This window comes from Hemiscyllium ocellatum, chromosome 29 (assembly GCF_020745735.1).
Source record: "Hemiscyllium ocellatum isolate sHemOce1 chromosome 29, sHemOce1.pat.X.cur, whole genome shotgun sequence".
In the NCBI taxonomy this organism is placed as follows: Eukaryota; Metazoa; Chordata; class Chondrichthyes; order Orectolobiformes; family Hemiscylliidae; genus Hemiscyllium; species Hemiscyllium ocellatum.
The window spans coordinates 50840445-50862485 of NC_083429.1; the positions used below are offsets into that span (position 1 = coordinate 50840445).

The 22041-nt window shown below is 38.6% G+C and overlaps 1 protein-coding gene across 5 annotated transcripts in view; it reads right to left on the reverse strand.

The window, feature by feature from the left end:
• The window catches only part of kmt2a (lysine (K)-specific methyltransferase 2A), a 148321-nt gene that overhangs the window by 36829 nt on the left and 89451 nt on the right, over positions 1–22041 (reverse strand). For all 5 annotated transcript variants that reach the window (XM_060847052.1, XM_060847051.1, XM_060847050.1 and 2 more), the window contains exons 18-25: positions 21675–21748; positions 16129–16325; positions 6766–6872; positions 5283–5420; positions 3421–3579; positions 3007–3124; positions 2061–2139; positions 1005–1165 (exon numbers count right to left, since the gene is read on the reverse strand). In XM_060847052.1, coding sequence (XP_060703035.1) covers positions 1005–1165; positions 2061–2139; positions 3007–3124; positions 3421–3579; positions 5283–5420; positions 6766–6872; positions 16129–16325; positions 21675–21748 — 1033 coding nt within the window. The remainder of the gene's footprint in view (positions 1–1004; positions 1166–2060; positions 2140–3006; positions 3125–3420; positions 3580–5282; positions 5421–6765; positions 6873–16128; positions 16326–21674; positions 21749–22041) is intronic.

Here is a 22041-nt window from a genome sequence, read left to right on the forward strand (position 1 = left end):
GATTCTCAAAATATTGTTAAAACTATGCTCTTTTGTTTGTTTTATTTGGACCTTGTTCCTTCTCTTGCCTTTTTAACAAAAGAATTAAGGGGCTTACTTAAAATTCTCAATTACCTCTCTCAAACTGATCAACACCTTCACTAGACCAGCAAACAAAAAGAATCTGAAAAGAGCCCTGTACGATAATATAAAACAGCTTAAATTCCAGTCTTGATCATCTTCTGCTAACTATCACCTCTGATGAATCAGACATGTAATTTATTCAGCAACTGCTCCATCTGACAAAAAAGAATAACTCCAAATTAATGTTAAATTACCAATGTTGGATTCTCTCTCTTTCTCTCTCCTCAGTATTTCTACAGCTAGATCAAAAAAACACAGATATTAAATATTTCGGTCTGCTGCTGCACAAGATAGTAATCCATGATCTCAATCTATAGTATGTGGGTTTGGAAGGTTAATAGAATTAGTAATATTGTGCAATTTGCTTACTGAGCTTTTCCTATAATTAGCAAAGAACATGGAGATCTTCCTTCTCCATTATTTGAAATGGAACAAGCAAATCCAAGCTTTTACTTCAATCTACAATGCTAAATTTAAGCTTACAAAAAAAATTTGAGGTGGTGCCATTTTCATATCCACTGGATTAATAACTACAGTTTCATCAGATACAACAGCCAGAGCTAAATTAAGAAGTGAGTACTAACACTCAGTCTATCATAGCAGAAAGAGTAATGAAGTTGGTGGTGGACAAACAGCAAGCAGTGACAGCCATCATCAAATGCTCATGGTGTTAGATCAGCAAGTTTTAAATTTGTAGTCAGCTGGAAGTGTCTGAGTTTAAAAATGTATCCAAAAGACTAGTACTTCCAACAGTTAAGCATTTTGTAAATCAGATTAAGCATGTGGTCCAACAGCAAGGCTTAACTAGCAACTTACTTTTAAAAAAAAATACAGGGGAATGCTTTAGGGACAATACCCTGTAACGTAACCTGCCCACATACCTGCTGGACTGCTCGGACTATGTGCGATGGTTCTGTTTTCACTATGTTCTAAAGTGCTGTTTTCTTCTGCTTCCACTGGAGGTGGTCGATGTTCCAGGATCTTGCATGTGTACACACATCGCTTCCTAGCATCAGTTGTGCTCCAGTATACCCTTGAGCACCTATAAATTTATGTAACACAAAGACACATTAGCAGAAATACCCAATCACCAAATGAAAGTTTTGAATTTTAATTGAATGTATTATTTAATTGAGAAATTGAGTTGACAGGTGATAGCCTATCCTGAAGGCTACCAGATAGGTTGAAAAGAGCCGGAGATTAAGCAAACTATGAAGTAGTGGGTTAACTGACTACACCGAGTCTGGTTTCTACATCTCTTAATTCAAAATTGCTTAATTCAAGTTAAAATAAGACCAGTGTACACAAGACCAAGATAAATCCAATCCAGCCGCTGATCATCCCGTTCCCATCCCATCAATTGCCTCTCTATCATTAGTGACATGATAGATATTTTTGACAATGTTATCAAACGGCATTTAGACAGTAACCACCTGTTCACTGATGCTCAATTTGGGTTCTGCCACTTAACTGCTAACCTCATCACAGTTTTGGTCCAAACAGCTAAACTCAAGAGGAGAGGCAAGACTGAACTGCTAGAACATCAGGGCTGTATGTGACCAAATGAGGCATTAAGCAATTCTGGAAAAATTCTCCACCCAGAGTGTAATACCATCCATTGAACTTTCCCTGTACAAAAAGAGTAACACAACAATTTTATGTCTCACTAATTGAAACTTACAATAATCAATCTCAAATCAAATGTTACATCTCGTTGAGATGTTGGGATTGGACAATGAGAAAAATCTGAAACAAAAAGCAGCAGAAAACGGTGAACCATTTGGACATCAAACACAAATTTGTGAACATCTAGTTTTTGTTATGAATCATAATCATTAACTGATCTTGAAATCAGGAACTGCATTATCAACGATTCCATCCTATCCTATATGTTCTGTCGCTCACAGCCTATTTCATAGCAATACAATGAAACTTACTGATAGCCGATTGGAAACAACTTGGCTTCACAGTCAGAGAGATCATTGAGTATCCCCAAACAGTCTATTGTCATAGAGCCTAGATTATGAGATGAAACAAAATTATACTTTGTAAAAACTGCCTTCATGAAGAAACATTTCAGCTAAAAACATGGACAACTAAGCACACACAAATACATGAAATTCCCAAATAGTGACTACATAGAATGTACAGCATAGAAACAGGCCACTCAGGAGGATCAAAGCACATTGTACAGATGACCACCAAGATTCAGGATTATCTGTCTTTTGAGCCTCATCATACTATGTGCAGTAAGTGAATTTCCTATGCATTGTAATTTCTTGACTCCAGGCAAATATAAGTGATCCAGATTGAATGTAAATTAAATTAAAATTCAACGTCGGACCAATATATCTGGTCTGGCTGAACTTGAATGGAGGGAGAGTCTATGGCACCAATATTCCAAGCTAAATAAAAATAATACCGACTCCATTTGGTACATATCTCTTTTTCAACTCTCCTGCAAATTTAGATGGATATGGAAACATACCATTAGTGTTAATATGCATCAGTTGATTCAAACTGCCCAATGACAGAAATGGTCTTATACTAGCAAATTCTTACAGTGGATGACCAGACACTCAACAATGGTAAGCAAATTTCATTCTCAACCTCACATTTTTAAATACAATGAGAGAATTTTTTTCACGGCAATTTAACTAAGAATCTATGATTATCACAAGAAGCTCATCTTTCAATCTGCACATCCAAGGAGAATAATTAAGACTTTATGTACACCATAAATGTTTGTACCTAAAAGCCTACCTGCTTAACCAAATTTTTGGTGACCTGTTTTAATATCTTTTCATGTAGCACAGTTTCAAATTATGGTTGATAATCATACTCTTTGAAAGATGCTATACAAATTAAAGTTGTTACACTCACCAATCATCATGTGGATACTCTCTGGCTCAAGGCCTGTCAGAAACTTCCTTCTTAAAGTTATGTCCTCAAAGTCAACATAAACCCTACGTGAAACTGCAAACCCATCATCGGCAACAGTCTGTAAAGAAATGTTGTATAGTTCAACAGAAATAGTCAACAGCATACAAACCACTCAGTGTCTGCTTCCCTGTTTAATAAAATTGATAAAGAATCTTGTATCGTAAGTTGTCCGTGATCAATTGAGCTTTGCCAGTGGAAAACTAATGTAACAAAGTGGTTTCCTTCTATGAAAAAAAAGCAATCGTTTCACACTTTAATCAACTATTTACTGAGAGCTTAATTCTGCCCTAATTTGGACTAATGATTTTCTGTATGTGCATGTCCAGTGGGAAAGAGCTCCTGTCTTCAACCTACCTCCCCTTTGACTAGATCCTTGTGCCGCTGGCAGTACACTTTCTTGTCATCCAGGAACACACAGTTCTTTGCCCGAGCACACATGAAATGGTAATTGCTTTGACAAGATGTAAGACAGCAACCGACAGTAGCTCCAGACTTCTGGCAACACTCACAACGCTAATAAACAGAATAAATAATCATTACCTATAGAGTGTTGAATAGAGTGTTGAACACAGATTGCATTATTTGCTTTTCTTTTTGAAACAACCATACCACAAGGTGAATAAGTTAAGCTTGCCTTTACAGTAAAGGTTAATTCAAATCCCATCCGTACAACAATGCTCTTGTTTTATAACTTCTTGCCTCGCTTGACAAAGGGTTAAAGGCAGCCTACTATGTTCGACAAACAATATCAGAGATCTATAATCATCAGGATAAACTGTATCAACGATAATTAACATCCAAGAGTGAGTTACTTTATGGAATCCAAACACAGAATCTGGATGATCTGAATATAACTTATTAGATAAACAATGTTGTCATTATCATTATTAGCGGTAGAATCCAAAATTCATTAGAAAACTGTACTTATTGGCTAGAATTGAATCTAAGCAAGGAATAAGGATGAGTTCCAGGCTAGAATCTGCTGTTCTAATCTGATAAGACTGAAGGTTTCACTTAATTCAGCAATTATATTAAATACATGTTGTTACTGATATTTCAGTGATAATCCTAGATCTATTTCATCTTGCTATTGATCTACTGAACTAATCTTTCACTACTTACTCTTTTGTATTTTTGAACACCACAATTAGATTCCCCTTAACCACTTGCATTCCAGTAAAAAAAGCAACGTTTAACTAAACTATAATTGCCGGTCTTGCATTTCAGAAATATTCGATGGATCCTTTCTTTATGACTAATATCTTATCCTCAGTTGTGGTTAATCAATTTAGAAATCTAAAAGTAGGTCACCTTTTAAAAGGATAAATCTGGAACTACACTGACAGTGTTTTAAAATTGTGTTTCCATCTTAAAACATCCATGTAAGTGCGCCACTAGTTTTCCTTTATATACTTTGGATACATATTTTCCATTGTTCCTTTATCTAGAAACGTACTAATTCTTTCAGGTCTCTGCATTCTTGTCCATCTGCCCATTCTGATTATTTGTCCACATACTTCTATGGTTTTACTTATAACTTGAAATGTCCAACCCCCCAATTTGGTACCAATAGTAGACTTATGTATCCATTCCTGTGTACTGACATTCACAGCATTTAATAGAAAACTCTCATCATGCCAATCCAAAGCATCTATTTCATCCATCGTTTGTTTACTGCTCTCTGGACATGAATCCAACAATGCAGCTGTATTGTTTCTGATATTTCCATATCCCCAATACTTTTTTTTAAAAATAAGCAGCACATAACAGATTACTTTTAAAATACGTTACATACAATACCCAATTCATTCCCAGCAGATATCTATATTTGTATTGTACAAGCTATAGTACACAGCCTTCTTTTGCTTTTATTGTTTCCTTTCATATTTTCCATAATAGAGATCAGTATATCACAGTGATATCAACGTTGGAGTACACAGATGATACATATGGAAAACCAATGAAAAAATAATGATCATTTTTAAAACTTAATGTAAGATATTATAAGGGTTGAGAACATAGAAAATATTCTCACCAATGGAATAAGTTCCATTCTCAGATCACTGCCACTTACGCATCACATCAGATGTAGGGACTTTTAAAATATTCTTTGTATTTCAGTCCAGGATCACAGCTCCGAACCCCAGAACTGAAGAAACATAAAAGCCTCTATTGCTTATTTTAGGACATTCTTTGGGAACTCCACTAAAACTCACCAGTTGCTTGCCTCTAATTACAGCCATGTGCACGTTCTTCAAAGAGCCATCATCATCTTCAAAGACCTCCGCTGACCATAAGGCACAGTTTATGTGCGTCCACTCATTCTGACCAATGTACAGAAGACGACCAGCATCCTAAAAGAGCGAATTATTCTATGAATACCTGGGTTTGAAGACAGATTCTTTGACACTATTATGAAGTCTATGCTAAATGGTCTATGGTTAACAGCTACAGGGTTCACTGAAGATTTCTTGTTTACAGTTAAAATGAAACACACTGCTGTTTACTTCAAACAGCAGAGAGAGTCTGAACATAAACTGTTGAAATTTATTCATAGAATTCTTTAGTCCAGACAATGTGCAGAGTTCAGGAAAGAAATAAAAGGTTTGCAAACATACCCTGCATTTATTGGCTTAACTACATTAGAAATGGAAACTGAATATCTTCTATTTTACTGTTCTTTTTGCTACCTCTCAAGATGTGTAACTTTGGCAAGATCACCTTTATTAGTCATCCCTTGCTAGCTCAAGATGGTGGTAACAGGCCATTGCTCTGCAACACCATGATCCTAGTGGGACGTTAAGTAAGATATCAATCAATGGCAGTGTGGGTACAGAAAGCAATGTCCAACTCAAGGTTGAAGACAACCTTGAGGTGTTACTCGTAGTGGAAATCAAAGGCGAGAAGCATTATGAAAGTGAGTTGCTACGGTACAGCTTTTATTTCACATAAAACTACTGATTTTTTTTACCAATATCAGAAATCATAAACAGCCTGTCTCTGTGATGTGCCTGGGAAAACAATGAATCTGAGTTTGTTTGTGCATTCATCAATTCATGTGAGCATCATATACTCTATCACATTCCCTGACCTAAGCCCTGTAGATGATGGAGGGGTTCTAATGGTTCAGGCTGTGAGTCATATGCTCCAAAGTACTCAGTCTCCACCCTTGCTGCCAACTAGCTTCAGTTGAATGCAAGCCCCAAGATGTTAATGGTAGGTACTTGATTGTGTTGGTCATTACCTGGTCCTTACGTGGCACAAAAAGGGTTGGAAGATTTCTGGGTTCAATTATAAGGTGCAACAATTGAATCAACCACTTTAAAACTGTACAATGCTACAATTATAGCCAATTTTAAATCACAACTTCAACTAAACAACATTTTGAATGAAGAATTTATATGAATGATTCTTGGTTTTGAATTGAATAATTGTTGAAAGAATTTACAGACTATCCCAGTAAGATCTACAAATAATAGGACCTGACTTTTAAAATGTTTCATTTGAGCTAACTTCCCAAAACAAAGGCAGGCAAACCAAAATCATTTAAGTCAATCAAGTAACAAGCTTTCCAGCCTTGTTTCAAAGAATACTGCTGCTTTTCATTACATATACAAAAATAAACAGCAAAACATTTGAGATTTGCAACCAGTATGCTTTGATTATCGGCTTGGAGATAAATGACAAACAGATACTCACGTTCCTGTTGTCATCTCCATATTTCAGGCAAAGCACACACTGCCTGTTGTCTTCCACATCAGGAGGGGGGTCCAGTTCAGGACTATCCTCTCGGCTTCTGTCAGAGCCTACAAAGAAGACAAATTGACGTTATACTATTATTTACATTAACACTTCTGCTAAAGAGTAATAATTACTGTTCCTGACTAATAGTCCTGAGTTTTGCATGTGGTACTGAACAGTCCTAATTGAAGAGAACAAAATATTGAAGTTTTCTGACAGCAATTAGTGAGAAATTAATTTGCAAAAGGACAGGTAGAAAGGAAATGGTGGTGGGATAATTTTGTCAGTACAGGATGGAAGAAGTATGATTGCAAGAAATAATCTTTGAACAGAAGATACAGGATATATATACCATGGAGATCAAAAAAAACAATGAGGGGAAGATGACACAAGTGGTAATAGTCTATAGACCCCTAATATTAGCAATGTGGTAGGAGAGGGAAATTAATTAAGAAATATTAAGGACTGTAAAAAGGCAGTACATTTAAGATGGATGACTGCAATCTTCATGCCAAACGGGGAAGACAAATTGTCAGAGGTAGCCACGAAGAAGAAATCAAAGTGTGCTGTCTAGTCTGTCTCCTAGAACAATATCTTGTTACTCAACCAGGGGTCAGGCTACTGTAGAGATGGTAGTGAGGCAAGTTAAACAAACGATCATAAAGTAAATGATCCTCTAGGAAATAGCGACCATAACATGGTAGGATTTAGTATTCAGTTTGTGTATGAGAAATCAGAGTCAGAAATAATCATGCTAAACTTAATAGTAATACTTAATTTCAGAGGTATAAGAGTGGACTTGGCTGAAGTGGGCTCAGAAAGGAGTTTACAGCAAAGGCAACTGAGGTACAATGGGTAACATTGAAGAAAGTATTTCATAATTCACAACAAAGACATATTCAAATGAGAAAGGATGATTCTGGAAAGGGGATAAGCTAAGCATATTTAGCCAGGAAGTTAAGGATTATATCAAATCAAAGGCAAAACAAACAATACAGCAAAGATTAATGGTAAACTGTAGGACTGGGAAAGTTTTTAAAAAAACAAAATAACAATAAAGAGGTAGAAAATAAACTTCATGAGTAGACTTCAAGTAATATCAAACAAGAAAAAGAATTTCTTTAAATAAATTGAAAGGAAGAGAAAAGCCAAAGTGAACGCAGGCCCCTTAGAGAATGAGGCTGAGGATATAATAATGGGGAACCAAGCCAATGGTAGAGCAGTTGGATAAATACTTTGTCTCAGTCTTCACAGTAGAAAATACAAATAGCATTCTACAAAAAACAAAGCAAACAAAAGGTAAAATAGGGACAGGAAATAAATACAATAGCTATTGGGAGAGAAAATGTATTAGGGATCCAACAGGACTAAAAGCTGACATGTCTTCTGGGCCTGATAGGATACACCTTCAGATATTAAGGAAAGTAGCTACAGAGATAGCAGATGCACTAATAGAAATCTGCAAGAATCCTTAGACTCTGTAAAAGTTATGGAGGACTGGAAAACTGCCAATGTAACACCCTTATTCAAAAAGGAAAGGAGGTAATAAACAGGTGACTCACTATTGGCCAGTTTCCTTCACATCTGTTATTGAGAAAAATGTTAAGAGTCTCTTTTAAAGAATGTGAGCAAAGCATTTCGACGTGCAGGGTCATCACAGCTTCTGAAGGGGAAAACATGCCTGACAAATTGACTAGAACATTTTGAAGTGGGAACAAACATGATAGATGAAGGGGAATCAGTAGATGCTATATAATTGTATTTCCAGAATGTGTTTGATAAAGAACCACACAGGCATTTACTTAAAAAGATAAGTGCCTATAGGGTGTAGGTTTGCTCGCTGAGCTGTAGGTTTGATTTCCAGACATTTCATTACCTGGCTAGGTAACATCATCAGTGGCGACCTCCAAGTGAAGCGAAGCTGTTGTCTCCTGCTTTCTATTTATATCTTTCTCCTGGATGGAGTTCCTGGGGTTTGTGGTGATGTCATTGCCTGTTCGTTTTCTGAGGGGTTGATAGATGGCATCTATGTGCTTGTTTATGGCGTTGTGGTTGAAGTGCCACGCCTCTAGGAATTCTCTGGCATGTCTTTATCCACTCTCAAACAAAAACTAACAAACTTAAAAGACCCAGTACAACCCATGGACAAAACCAACATTATCCATAAAATTCCATGCAAGGACTGCCACAAACACTACATAGGACAAACAGGAAGAAAGTTAGCCACCAGGATACATGAACAACAGCTAGCTGCAAAAAGACAAGACCCCCTCTCCCTCATAGCCCTACACACAGATGAAAAAAAAAACCCGCCATTTCGACTGGGACAACACATCTATCCTGGGACAGGCTAAGCAAAGACATGCCAGAGAATTCCTAGAGGCCTGGCACTTCAACCACAATGCCATAAACAAACACATAGATCTAGATGCCATCTATCAATCCCTCAGAAAACGAACAGGAAATGACATCACCACAAACCCCAGGAACCCCATCCAGGACAAACATATAAATAGAAAGCAGGAGACAACAGCTTCGCTTCACTTGGAGGTCACCACTGATGATGTTACCTAGCCAGGTAATGAAATGTCTGGATATCAAACCTACAGCTTAGCGAGCAAAACTACACCCTAAACCTCAACCTGAGCTACAAACCTTCATAAACCTTGTGATAAGTGCCTATGCTGTTGGAGAAAGTATATCTGCATGGATACATCAGCTAACTCATTGAAGCAGAGCATTGGAGGAAGTGGGGCAAACTCAGGATGGCACACTGTAAATGGTGCAGTGCCAAAGAGATCAGCACTGGGCCACAACTATATACAATAGATCTTAACGGCTTAGATGAGACAAATGAATGTACTATTGCCAAGTCTGTGAATGACAAAAACAGGCAGAAAGGCAAATGATGCAGAGGGATACAAACAGGTTGAGCGAGTGAGTAAAAACTTAGCAAATGTAATGTGGAAAAATGTGAGGTCATGAACCTTGGCAAGAACAATAGAGAAGCCTAATATTATTTAAATGGATCAAGACAGCAGAAAGCTAGCATACATATTCAGCATGTAATAGGGAAAGCAAATGGACTGTTGGTTTTCATTTCAAAGGAAATGGGGCACAAATGTAAAGAAGTTCTGCTAAAACTATATAAGGCATTAGTTAGATTACACCTAGAATACTGTAAATGTTTTGCCCACCTTAACTAAGAAAATTGAAGACAATCCAGAGAAGGTTCACTACGTTTATCACGGGTATGAAGAAATTTTCTTACAAGGAGAGATTGAGTAGGTTTGGTCTACATCCAAAGGAACTTATAAGAATGAAACATAAAAGATTCTTGGGGATTTGACAGGAGAGATGTGGAGTGGTTGTTTCTCTTGAGGAAAAGTCCAGGAACGAAGGGCATATTTTATAGTAAAGACCCAGAGATGAAGAGGAGTTTCTTCTCTTAGCCAGTAGTGAATCTGTGGAATTCTTTACCCAAAGCTGTGTGATAATATGTTCAAGGCTGAGACAAACATATTTTTAATCAGTAAGAGAATCAAGGGATATGAGGGAAAGGCAGGAAAGTGTAATTGGGGATTGTTAACATCAGCCATGACCTCATCAAAGGCCACAGCAGATTTGATGGACTGAATGACCAGGTCACCTTCCACTTCTTATGGAGTTCTGTAGCATATTACTAAAAACATGTTACTGAGATAACAGGCAGTCAATGTGTTTGCACAGATCCTCCTGGGATCAGAAATTGAATCCAGTTCAGTGTGGGGCCACAAAACATACACTGGTCAAAAAGGTTCAGTCATCCTAGACAAGTATGGGTTCAGTTCAGTTTCTATTTGTGTGGGCTCAAGGAACAAACAACATGGACGGTTAGTTTGGAAAATGATAAAATACTAGCTCAGTACCAGCTGAAGAATTGCATTCAACGCTATGACAATATACTTTAAGAAGGATACTAAGGTCAGTTCAGAGACGATTTACTTGAATGAGAAAAGGACAAGCAAATTTCCTAAAAAATGGGAGATGAGAATATGCATATCTGAGCTGAAAACAGTTTCATAATAATAACTTTCAAACTAGAAGTAAAGGTGCCTTCAGAGCACAATGACAGACTCATTATATAGGTTTCACATACAGCATGATGAACAAGGTGTTTTGTAAAGATTCTATGTCATGCTGCCATTTAGTTTGTTTGGAACAATTGGGTAACACCTGAAACATTGACTTCTCCACCTCCCTGATGATGCCTCTGGCTTGCTGTGTTCTCCCAGCCTCTTGCTTATCTACCTTGGATTCCAGCATCTGCAGTCTTTTTGTCTCAGAACAACCTTCACAGCAACCGCGTACAATTCTACGCTAATAACCACAAAGCCATGTACAAAAATGGAAAATTCGGTGCTCGTGGGGAAAAGGGAAAGAGAATCCTATTACTTTTCTATTGCTTACATATCAAGCAATGCAACTTTGTACATTTCTATTGGGAATGGAGGGAGAAGAAAAATTTGACTGGAAGATATTTTGGAATTTTATTTGGAATAAATTTTAATGTTTCACTATGATGTGATTGAGATCTAAAGCTGCGAGATCCAAAATTGAAATGTTATTCCCTGGCCCAGATGTTTAGAAGATTTACAATTTCAATCAAATTTCACACATTATTCATAAACATTAACTAGCAACAACAAATGTCTGTGTTCCAGATCCACAAACACTGTCCAAATCAACTGTGGATACAAACATCAATGAAAGTTCTTTCCAGCCTCGTAACGATATGTGGCAGGTATATGTCTGCCTATACCTGAGGCTTTGGCTGTTGTAGAATACTTTCCTTTGGTGATAAATAGAATAACTTTGTTTCTAAGATTATGCTGTAATATGCAATCAGCAGGTAACAGGGAAAGCAAAGCAACGTTGGCCTTTATTCCAGAGGAAATGGAGTACAAAAATAAAGAAGCCTTGCTAAAACTACAAAAAGCATGAGTTAGACAACACCTAGAATACTGTAAATGCTCTCCCCCCCACCCCCCCCGCCCGCCAATCTAAGAGCAGCACGGTGGCTCAGTGGTTAGCACTGCTGCTTCACATCACCAGGGACACAGGTCCACTTCCCATCTCAGGTGACTGTGTGTGGAGTTTGCACATTCTCCCCATGTCTGCGTGGGTTTCCTCCAAGTGCTCCAGTTTCCTCCCACAATCCAAAGATGTGCAGGTTAGGTGAATTGACCATGCTAAATTGCCCATAGTGTTAGGTACATTAGGTAGGGGTAAATGTAGGGGAATGGGTCTGGGTGGGTTGCTATTCAAGTGTCGGCGTGGACTTGTTGGGCCGAATGGCCTGTTTCCATATTGTAGGAAATCTAATGTACTGGAAGTGTGTGAGAGGTAATGACAGAGGTAGTTCCCACAAACTAATGCCCATTTAAATAAATGAACAGCAAGGTTTGAGATTATTATTTTTCATTAATGCTTAGAAGTGAGACTTCACTCAGGATCAGATAGTTGAAAAATTAGTTCTCTTGTCAAATCTAAAAATCTCCACACACAATTTTGACAAAAGTTTATCAGACTGAAATTTTAACTCATTTCTCTCTCCGCAGATGCTGTCAGTCCTTATTAGTATATCCAGCTATTTCTGCTTTTATCTCCATTTGCAGTTTCAACTAAAAAAAACAGTACCATATCATGCCACTGGATGAGTAGCATGTAGTGCAAATAGTCCAACACATTAGTCATACAGCCAGATCTTGCACCACTGAAGGAGGCAAGGTAGGAGGAGGAAGGGCACTTAAATAAGCAGAATGACTTTGTTCCTGCTCCATCCTCTTCCACCTCTCTGCCATCATTAGAATTAAATTTTGGGCAGAAAAGTCTATGGCCAACCTTTCTACTCTACTGCCATTTAAAATGCATACGTTGCCAATGAATGGAAGGTTTCCATCAAAGGCACAGTGCCTTTGATTGAATAGATGGACATGCAGGTGATGGTTACTGAAAGCCAGGCCCCTGCCCTTCATTTCTGCCTTTCCTGCAAATCATTTAACTTGCTCCTGGATTCCAGGACTCTGGGAAACAATACATTGACATCATGCTCACAAGAGGGAAATGCACAAGATAGTTGCTCATACCCCCAAATCACTGGCATGTTATCCACTATTTTGGGATTTGCAGTAGCAGCATACATTTGAATTATGACCCTTCAAATCAAAGCTATGCCTGTGAAATGAGGGGTGAAGGCGGGAGAGGGAGAGAAAAGGAAGAATGTCACTTAGCCAGCCACATTTGTACTTTCCTGGACTTTAAGCAGCTGATCTAAATAGGCATTAAGTACTGGGAAGTTCACTACTCATTACCAAGATAGGTAAGTCTATTTCGCATCTGTTGCACATTAAAACTTTGCCTGATCACTGCAGCCTGAATCAGTCCTGCACTTATCTAACTTTCACCTTAAAAACCAACAGTTGCAGGAAATCTTGAGAAACAGGAATTCTACAATAGAAAATATTTTACTTTGTTTTAAAGAAGAAATTATAACCAGCAATAAATTAACATTCAACCTTCTACTGTGAAAATATTTTCCAAAAATTTGCTTGGTTGAAACAAAATTGGGAAGGGATCCTGAATTTTCAGGACAGATCGTGGCAGCTGGTGGGCCTCACTCATTTTAATGTTCAAATAACCCGTGTCTTCATCATCCCTACATCCAAATCCCAACAGATACACTCAGTAAGGGTTCATTTGTGGAATATCACCTAACTTCTCTTCATAAAATTTGTAAATGTACTGCTGGAATTGAATTCTGCTGAGAATTATTTATAGGGACCAACTTGAAGATAATGTTTGCAAATTTAAATCCTCAAATCATATTTTATATCCAGGTGTTTAAAACTAACTCTATTTAATTTGACAATAATATATCAGCCTAATGACAATGGTATGAAATGTTTCATATGCACATGAAGTTTATCATCTTCCATATCAGAGCAAGAAAATTTCCTCAGCTAAGGATCCCATTTCATTATGGTTGATAGGCTTCTCAGGACTAATCCAGTGCCCTCATTTGCCACCCTTTCTCTACGAATTCCAAAAGGGTTGCCCTTGTCCTCGCCTTTCACTCAACTAATCTCAACAGAGTTGGAATATAAAAGCAGCGATGTGCTTCTGAAAATTTATAAAGCTCTAGTTAGGCCTCACTTAGACTACTGTGTCCAATTTTGGGCCCCACACCTCAGAAGGGACATATTGGCGCTGGAGCGTGTCCAGCGGAGATTCACATGGATGATCCCTGGAATGGTAGGCTTAACATACAATGATGGCTGAGGATCCTGGGATTGTATTCATTAGAGTTTAGAAGGTTGAGAGGAGATCAAATAGAAACTTACAAGATAATGCATGGCTTAGAAAGGGTTGTTACTGGGAAATTGTTTCCGTTAGGCAGGGAGACAAATACCCGTGGGCACAGCCTTAGAATTAGAGAGGGTAAATTTAGAATGGAAATGAGGAGACATTTCTTCAGCCAGAGAGTGGTGGGCCTTGGAATTCATTGCTGGGATGTTAAATGTCTTCAAGACATTTCTCGCAAGGAATTAAGGGATACGGGCCGAGTGCGGCTAAGTGGAGTTGAAATGCCCATCAGCCATGATTGAATGGCAGAGTGGACTCAATGGGCTGAATGGCCTTACTTCCACTACTATGTCTTATAGTCTTAATCACATTCGATCTATCAGCTGATGCCACCCACTCTCAGCATTGCAGAAAATAAAACTTCTTCCATGATTGCTCCTTCAGCCCTATGTGCTCCAAGATATCTGCACTCTTAAAATTCAAGACACTTGTGCATCCCTAATTTTCATCACTCCATCATTGTTTCTTCAGCTTGCCAAGCTCTACGAATTCCCTCTCTAAAACCTCTCACCTCTCCTCCTCCAGAACTACCTCTCTGGCAAAATATTCAGTCACCTGACTAAATATCTCATGTGACTGTCTAATTTTGTTTCATAATACTCCTGTGAAGCACCTTGAATATTTCATTACTTTCATGATGCAATTTGAATTCAAGCTGTCACATTATGATGTTGGTTTATGTTTCCTGTTACCCCTGCAAACCGACCTCCTCCCCTTGGACTTTCCCAAGCAAACAGCAGACGTTGTAAATGTTATATCTACCCCTGTCGATACTGAAGTCTGGGGCTTCTGAGTGAGATAGCCATGTACTTTCTCCAATCTGGTACAATATGATTATAACACTACCATGCTCAGGGGGTTAAACATAGAGAGCTTTGTCGAGTTTCTCCCTTCTTCTTGAAAGTGAGATCCAAGTTGTCACTTGCCAGTTTAATTTTCCCCCTGTAGTATCACTTCAATTTCTCTCTTTGTTCTAACTATTTCAATGAAACGTCTGAGGAACAGTACTTCATCTTTTCACTGAGCATGTGGGAGTCCTTTTTTTATATAAACTTTAGCAACAATTATGCTACTTTCTATCTTGTGTCTATCAACAAATGATGGAAATCTAAAACCAAGTGTTTTGGTCTAGAGATGATGGGAGGGAAGGGACGAGGAGCAGGTTGCTGCTTGGTATGAGGAACCTCTACCAAAAATGTGGTTTGCTTTATTCTTCCACTTTTTATTTCAATAGGCTACTTTGCTCCATTTTACTTGTATTTCACAATTCTCATTCTACTTGCTTAACCCTCATTGTTATCTCCCTTTAGCTACTCACACACACCTTATTTGCCTTTTATTTATTTCATTTGTTACACCTTTCTCTTCTGTAATTATTTCTCTTGCTGTTTACTAGCCCTTATTCTCCACTTTGCAGATCAATTCCTTTGCCTGCATGTAAGACTCGTGGTCCATTTCAAAATAGTACCTTTCAGCTTTGAAGTGAGGTTTGCAAAAGGATCCTCACTTTTCCTCTCTCCAAAAATACTGATGCATTGAATTTATTCAGAATTTTCTTTATTCGTTTCAGATTTCCAGCATCTGTTGTATTTGGCATTCTGACCAGGAAATGTCTGATGCTGATACAAAATGTCTGAGGTGGTAACTATGCCCAGAACTAAGGTTTCCCAAACAACAAACTCCAACTGCAATCACCACCACCACCAGAGTACTAAAGCACCATCCCCACATCTCTTCCGCAGTACACAGGTCTTGGAATAGACCTTTCAGCCTCTTGAACCTGTTTAGTAAGACAGCGGGGGATCTGTGCTTCTGAAAACATTTATCCATCCTTATTCCATTTTTCTTGATTCCCTTTTCACACAAAGACACAAAAATAAAACAGTGCAGTTGTAATGTTTAATATTTTCATCATACCTGCTGTAATTGCAAGGGGCGGTGGAGGCAGAGGCACTGGTGAATCAGGATCTCCAGGTCCTTTTGGTTGTGGTGCAGGTATGATCTTCTTGGTGAGTGCAGGCTGTTCAGTGCGAGTGCTCTCCTCCCGTTCTTGCCACTGAGCATAGTTGTGATCTGATGATGGTGGCAACACAGCATTGGGTAGCATTCCACTACTGAAATAGCAAGATACTGAGAATAAGCATTTTAAGCGAATATGCTTCACTGAACTCTAATCATTCAAAGCAAATTCTTCAGTCTGTGAAGTTGGATCAGTGTACTTATCTGTGAAATTAGGGAAGCCAGCCACAAGCCAGTGCAAATGGCAGCTAATCATCTTCAGGCTGGAGGACAACATAAAGTCTCAGGGTAGATAACTTAAGATGGGTAGAAACCAAGATAATAGACAATAGATGCAGGAGTAGGCCATTCTGCCCTTCGAGCCTGCACCACCATTCATTATGATCATGGCCGATCATCCTTAATCAGTATCCTGTTCCTGCCTTATCTCCATAACCCTTGATTCCACTATCTTTGAGAGCTCTGTCCAACTCTTTCTTAAACGAATCCAGAGACTGGACCTCCACTGTCCTCTGGGGCAGAGTATTCCACACACCCACCACTCTCTGGGTGAAGATGTTTCTCCTCATCTCTGTCCTAAATGGCCTACCCCGTTTTTTTAAACTGTGTCCTCTGGTTCGGGACTCACCCATCAGCGGAAACATGTTTCCTGCCTCCAGAGTTGCCAATCCTTTAATAATCTTATACGTCTCAATCAGATCCCCTCTCAGTCTTCTAAACTCAAGTGTATACAAGCCCAGTCGCTCCAAACATAAGATAGTCCTGCCATTCCAGGAATTGACCTCGTGAACCTACGCTGCACTTCCTCAATAGCCAGAATGTCTTTCCTCAAATTTGAAGACCAGAACTGCACACAATATTCCAGGTGCGGTCTCACCAAGGCCTTGTACAGCTGCAGAAGAACCTCTTTGCTTCTATACTCAATCCCTCTTCTTATGAAGGCCAGCATGCTATTAGCTTTCTTCACTACCTGCTGTACCTGCATCTTGCCTTCATTGACTGGTGTACAAGAACATCCAGACCTCTTTGTACTGCCTCTTTACCTAACTTGACTCCATTTGTACAACAATTGCCACAATTTGTACAATGATTATTCCATTTTCTCATTTTTCTCTCACTTCAATGCACCCAAAATGTAGACTTGCTTTGTGGTAAAGTTCCACTAACACCAACAACCCTCCAGCACATCACATCAATGACCAATACTTATGCACAAATCTAAAGTCAGTCTTAACAGTTTGTTCAGGGATAACAACCAAGCCCTGTACTATTCTTTCCAGATGATTGCACACAATCACTTCAAGCAGGAACAGGAAGTTAAGGTAAATACACATTCTCTGACACAGTAGACCAGAGACCCTAACCCTAACCCCATCCCACTTTTGAGATTAGCTAACTCAGCAGAGACCATGACTCAAGATCATCATGGTATGTATAACTCAACTTTCGTCTGTAAAATCAGTGTAGTATTTCTCATGTTTACACAAATGTCAGCTGAGGGGTCATTCAGTTAGGAAGTAATTAAATTAGATTTGGGACAGAACATGACCAGAGACAGAGATATGGAATTGAAAGAAGATGCTGTGGCAAATGTTATGAAAATAATACAATATTGATTTCTTTTTGTTCAACTTCACAGAATTGAAAGCGAGGTTCCCTCGCGCAAAGGTCCAGTCCATGCTCATACTATCCGATTCATGCATCTAAGTTAGAGGGCAACTAACTCAAAAGCATTTTATGAATTTTGTTTACATAATATAAGTTGATTCACAAAGTGCTTCACGGTTTCTCTTGCAAAGTGTAAACATTCAATGCTTTCAGGGAGATAATGGAGAAGGTAAACTGAAAATTCTGTGGACAGTTGAAAGAACCATAATTTAAGGTTAGTAACATAGAACAAAGTTTTATCCATGCAACTGAAGTGGATTGTGCATTATTTAAAGCTACCTTAAGGGAAGGGGGTTAGCTTCTTGTAACTGTGAAATCTAGTGTGAGTAATTGCTAGTGATCACCTATCTAATTCTGGATAAATCAATCTGTGGAGCAATTAAGGCTTAAGCTACAGTTAAGTACCTACTTCAATGTCTTACAAAGTCCAGGAAGAATACAGGGTACATGATTCAAATGGTAAACTAAAGAACAGGATTTTCAGTTTTGCCACTAGACTTTGTGAATTTCATTGGTAGTAGACAGGTGATGGCCATAAGGTGAAAGAAAACAACAAAATAACATTGGAGATAATGAAAGGAGACCCTTGCCTGAGAATATTAATGAAAGGAGACCCTTGCCTGAGAATATTAATCGTTGAAACACAAAAAAAAGCTCAGAAATTAATCTTAACATGCAATGTGTTTTTCTAGTTACTATTCATGACTAACACTCAGAGGTTTGACATAAAGTAACGATTCAATAATCCAAACCTTCCAAGTCGGAGAAATTCAAAGATATGACATATGACCAAAGAACAGTGCTGGAAGCCCCAAAAAGTCCCAATTGGCTGGGTTGGATTGTCCTGCTTTTTATGTACAGAACCTACCATTGCCAAGTAGATGCCAGTGTTTTAACTGTACTGGAAAAGCTTGGCTTGGGGAGCAATCAGTTCTGGAACACACTGATGTGTTGGGCTCTTCCATCACTGAGGGTGGGGATATTTGTGGACCCTCCTCTTCCAGTAAAGTTGATTAATTGTCCACCACAATTCACGACTGGATGCAGCAGGACCATTGAACTTAGATCTGGTCCATTGCTGTGGGATCGCTTAACTCTGTTTATCGCTTCCTGCTTATGTTGTTTGGCATGCAAGTCCTGTATGGTAGATTCATCAGGTTGACACCTTATTTTCAGGTATGCCTAGTGCTGCTCCTCACATGCCCTCCTGCACCCTCCATTGAACCAGGGTTGATCCTCTGATGGTAATGGTTGAGTGGGGGATATACCAGGCAATGAAATTACAAATTGTGCTGGAGTACAAATCTGCTGCTGTTGATAGCCCACAGAGCCTCCTGGATTCTCAGTCTGCTAGCTCTGTTTGAATTCTGTCCTGTTTAGCATGGTACTGCACAACACAATGGAGATCATTCTTAATGTGAAGGTGAGACTTTGTCTTCATAAGGACTGTGCGGTGGTCACTCTTAGCAATACAGTCATAAACAGATGCATCTGCAGCTGACAGATTAGTAATGATGAGGTAGAGTACATTTTTACCTCTTGGTGGTTCCCTCATCACTTGCTGCAGACCCAGTCTAGCAGCTATAATCTTTTAGGACCCGACCAGCTCATCAGTAATACTGCGACCAAGACACTCTTGGTGATGGACATTGAAATCCCTCACCCAAAATATATATTGTGCCCTTATCATCCTCAGTGCTTCTGATTATATCAGGCTGTTGCTTGACTAATCTGGAAGACAGCTTTCCCAATTTTGGCACTAGCCCCCCAGAGGAGGCTGGTAAGGAAGGCATGGTCGACAAGGCTATTTCTCCCGCTGTCTTTTCTGGTGGCTAGGTCGATGCCAGGTGATCCCTCCAGTTTCATTTCTTAAAGCCTTTGTAACGATTGGAACAACTGAATGGCCTGCTAGGCCATTTCATACAGCAATTGAGAGTCAACCACATTTCTGTGTGTCTGGAGTTACATGTAGGCCAGACCAAGTGAGGATGGCAGGTTTCCTTCCCAAAGGACATTAGTGAACCAGATGGATTTTTCTGACAATTGACAAAGGTCATCAGTAGATCCTTAATTTCAGATTTTTAAAAAATTGAATTCAAATACCACCTTACCCAACCTGCCCACTCTCCCATGACCTCCGACACCCTTCCCACTTCCCTGTTCCCTCTTTCACCCTGCCCACTTCTACTACCCCAATCACTAACATAACAAGAGCTGTTTAAATGTTCCAAAGCTTTTCAGCGTGCTAGTGAATGAGTACTTAACACAACACAGCATGTAATATCATAAAGTGATGATATAACCCCATTTCCTGCCATCCCCTGACAATCCAGTACTATGGAGGATCCCAATTTCAGGTGTACTCCACATTTCTGAAGCAACTGGGATCAGAGGACGCAGCCAGAAATAGGGAACTCAGTCAGGGCAGAAATATGTAAGAGTGAAGCAACAATCTGATAGCGACTGTCACATTCAAAAAAATTGAGCCAGATTGTGAAAATGTAGGGATAACCAAAGGCAAACGATATATTACTATTATGTACTTAAAAAAAATTAGGTTTTTGAAAAATATATTTTCAAACACTAAACAGGGAATGAAGAAAATCTAACAAATTCAACATTCAGAGAAACAGCAGAAAAGATTACTCCCCTAAAACTGTGCAAAGGTAAATAATAACAACTTTCAATACAATAGTGAGATTATTTAAAGTTTTATTGCAATTTTAAATCTCACCAATGTTTGAATTAGACTCAAATCAACATTCATGACATCAATTCAAATTTAAAACTGCCCACATCCAACTGAGATGCTTATCTCCATTTCTGTACCATAATGGCATTCAGAAATGCATTTGAAAATGTGTTGCTGGTTAAAGCACAGCAGGTTAGGCAGCATCCAAGGAATACGAAATTCAACGTTTCGGGCATAAGCCCTTCATCAGGAATGAAATTCCAAACACTATTTAAGTTCCTGAACCTGATAGAGGATTCAGGTCAGTTCTCAAACCATCCAATTATCATTGCAATTTTCAACTCTGTCCATATTAAGATGCAGGCATGCATTCTTGCCCTAACCACACTTCAATTGCCTTCTAGTCTCCAATCCAACTATATGATTCATATGTATCAGGCTAATATCAGTCTGTAATTTCATGAATTATACAGCACAGAAACAGGCCACTCAATCCAACAGGTGTGTGCTGAATTTTACACAACATATGGGCCTCCTTTCATACTATTGACATTATTTTAGCCTTTCAACACATGGTGCATTTGTTTAGATCCATGATGTTGACCCATGAAGATTCTGTTAAGTTTACATTCCAATGTTTCCAAAGCAGATTTATATACAGAGGAACCTTAATTATCTTACAATCTTACACTCCACAACCACCTGAAGGAGTAGCTCTCTGAAAGCTAAACTTCGATTATCCAAATATTGGATTATCTGGCAAAATCATAATGTTCCGATGCTCGGCTAAACTATGTTATGCAGCATTCTATTATCCAGAATTCGATTTACCGAATACAATGCTCCCCGCCTGTGTCCTTCGGATAATCAAGGTTCCTCAGTATCCACTCTTCTTGAGATCTATATTTTTGCCTTAAGTGAGAATCTAATGTCTTTCAACATTTTCAACTGAGATTCTAAATGCATAGTTCTAACGTTCAGTCTCTAAATACACAGTTAAAATTTCTAAAGCTTTTCCTTCTGAGTTATACTTGTAGTTTCAAACCTCTTTGTAAAACCAATTCAATATTTTTACATTACTCACTTTGGGGTAACCTTGTTGGGCTCCCAGTATTTGGATTCCTTCACACGAAACCATGGGAAGAATCGCTCCATTTGCTATAGAAGAAATCAAAGTACTTCAGACAGAAGGTTGTCCAGAAATCAAACAATGGCAAATTGTCAAAACTATGTGAAAATACATTATCCTCCTAACGGTTATTCTATCCTATTTTCCTCCCTCCTACGGACTTGAGACTCAATCATGCCATGCAATCAAATGAAGCATGCACATTTAAGTATGTGGGGTGAATTTTCACTTGTAGAGTTACATTTTACTTCACTCAAAAACTGCATAAATCCATGTAAGATTCTGTAAATTCATTTCTTTAGATTAGAATCAGTCTAAACAT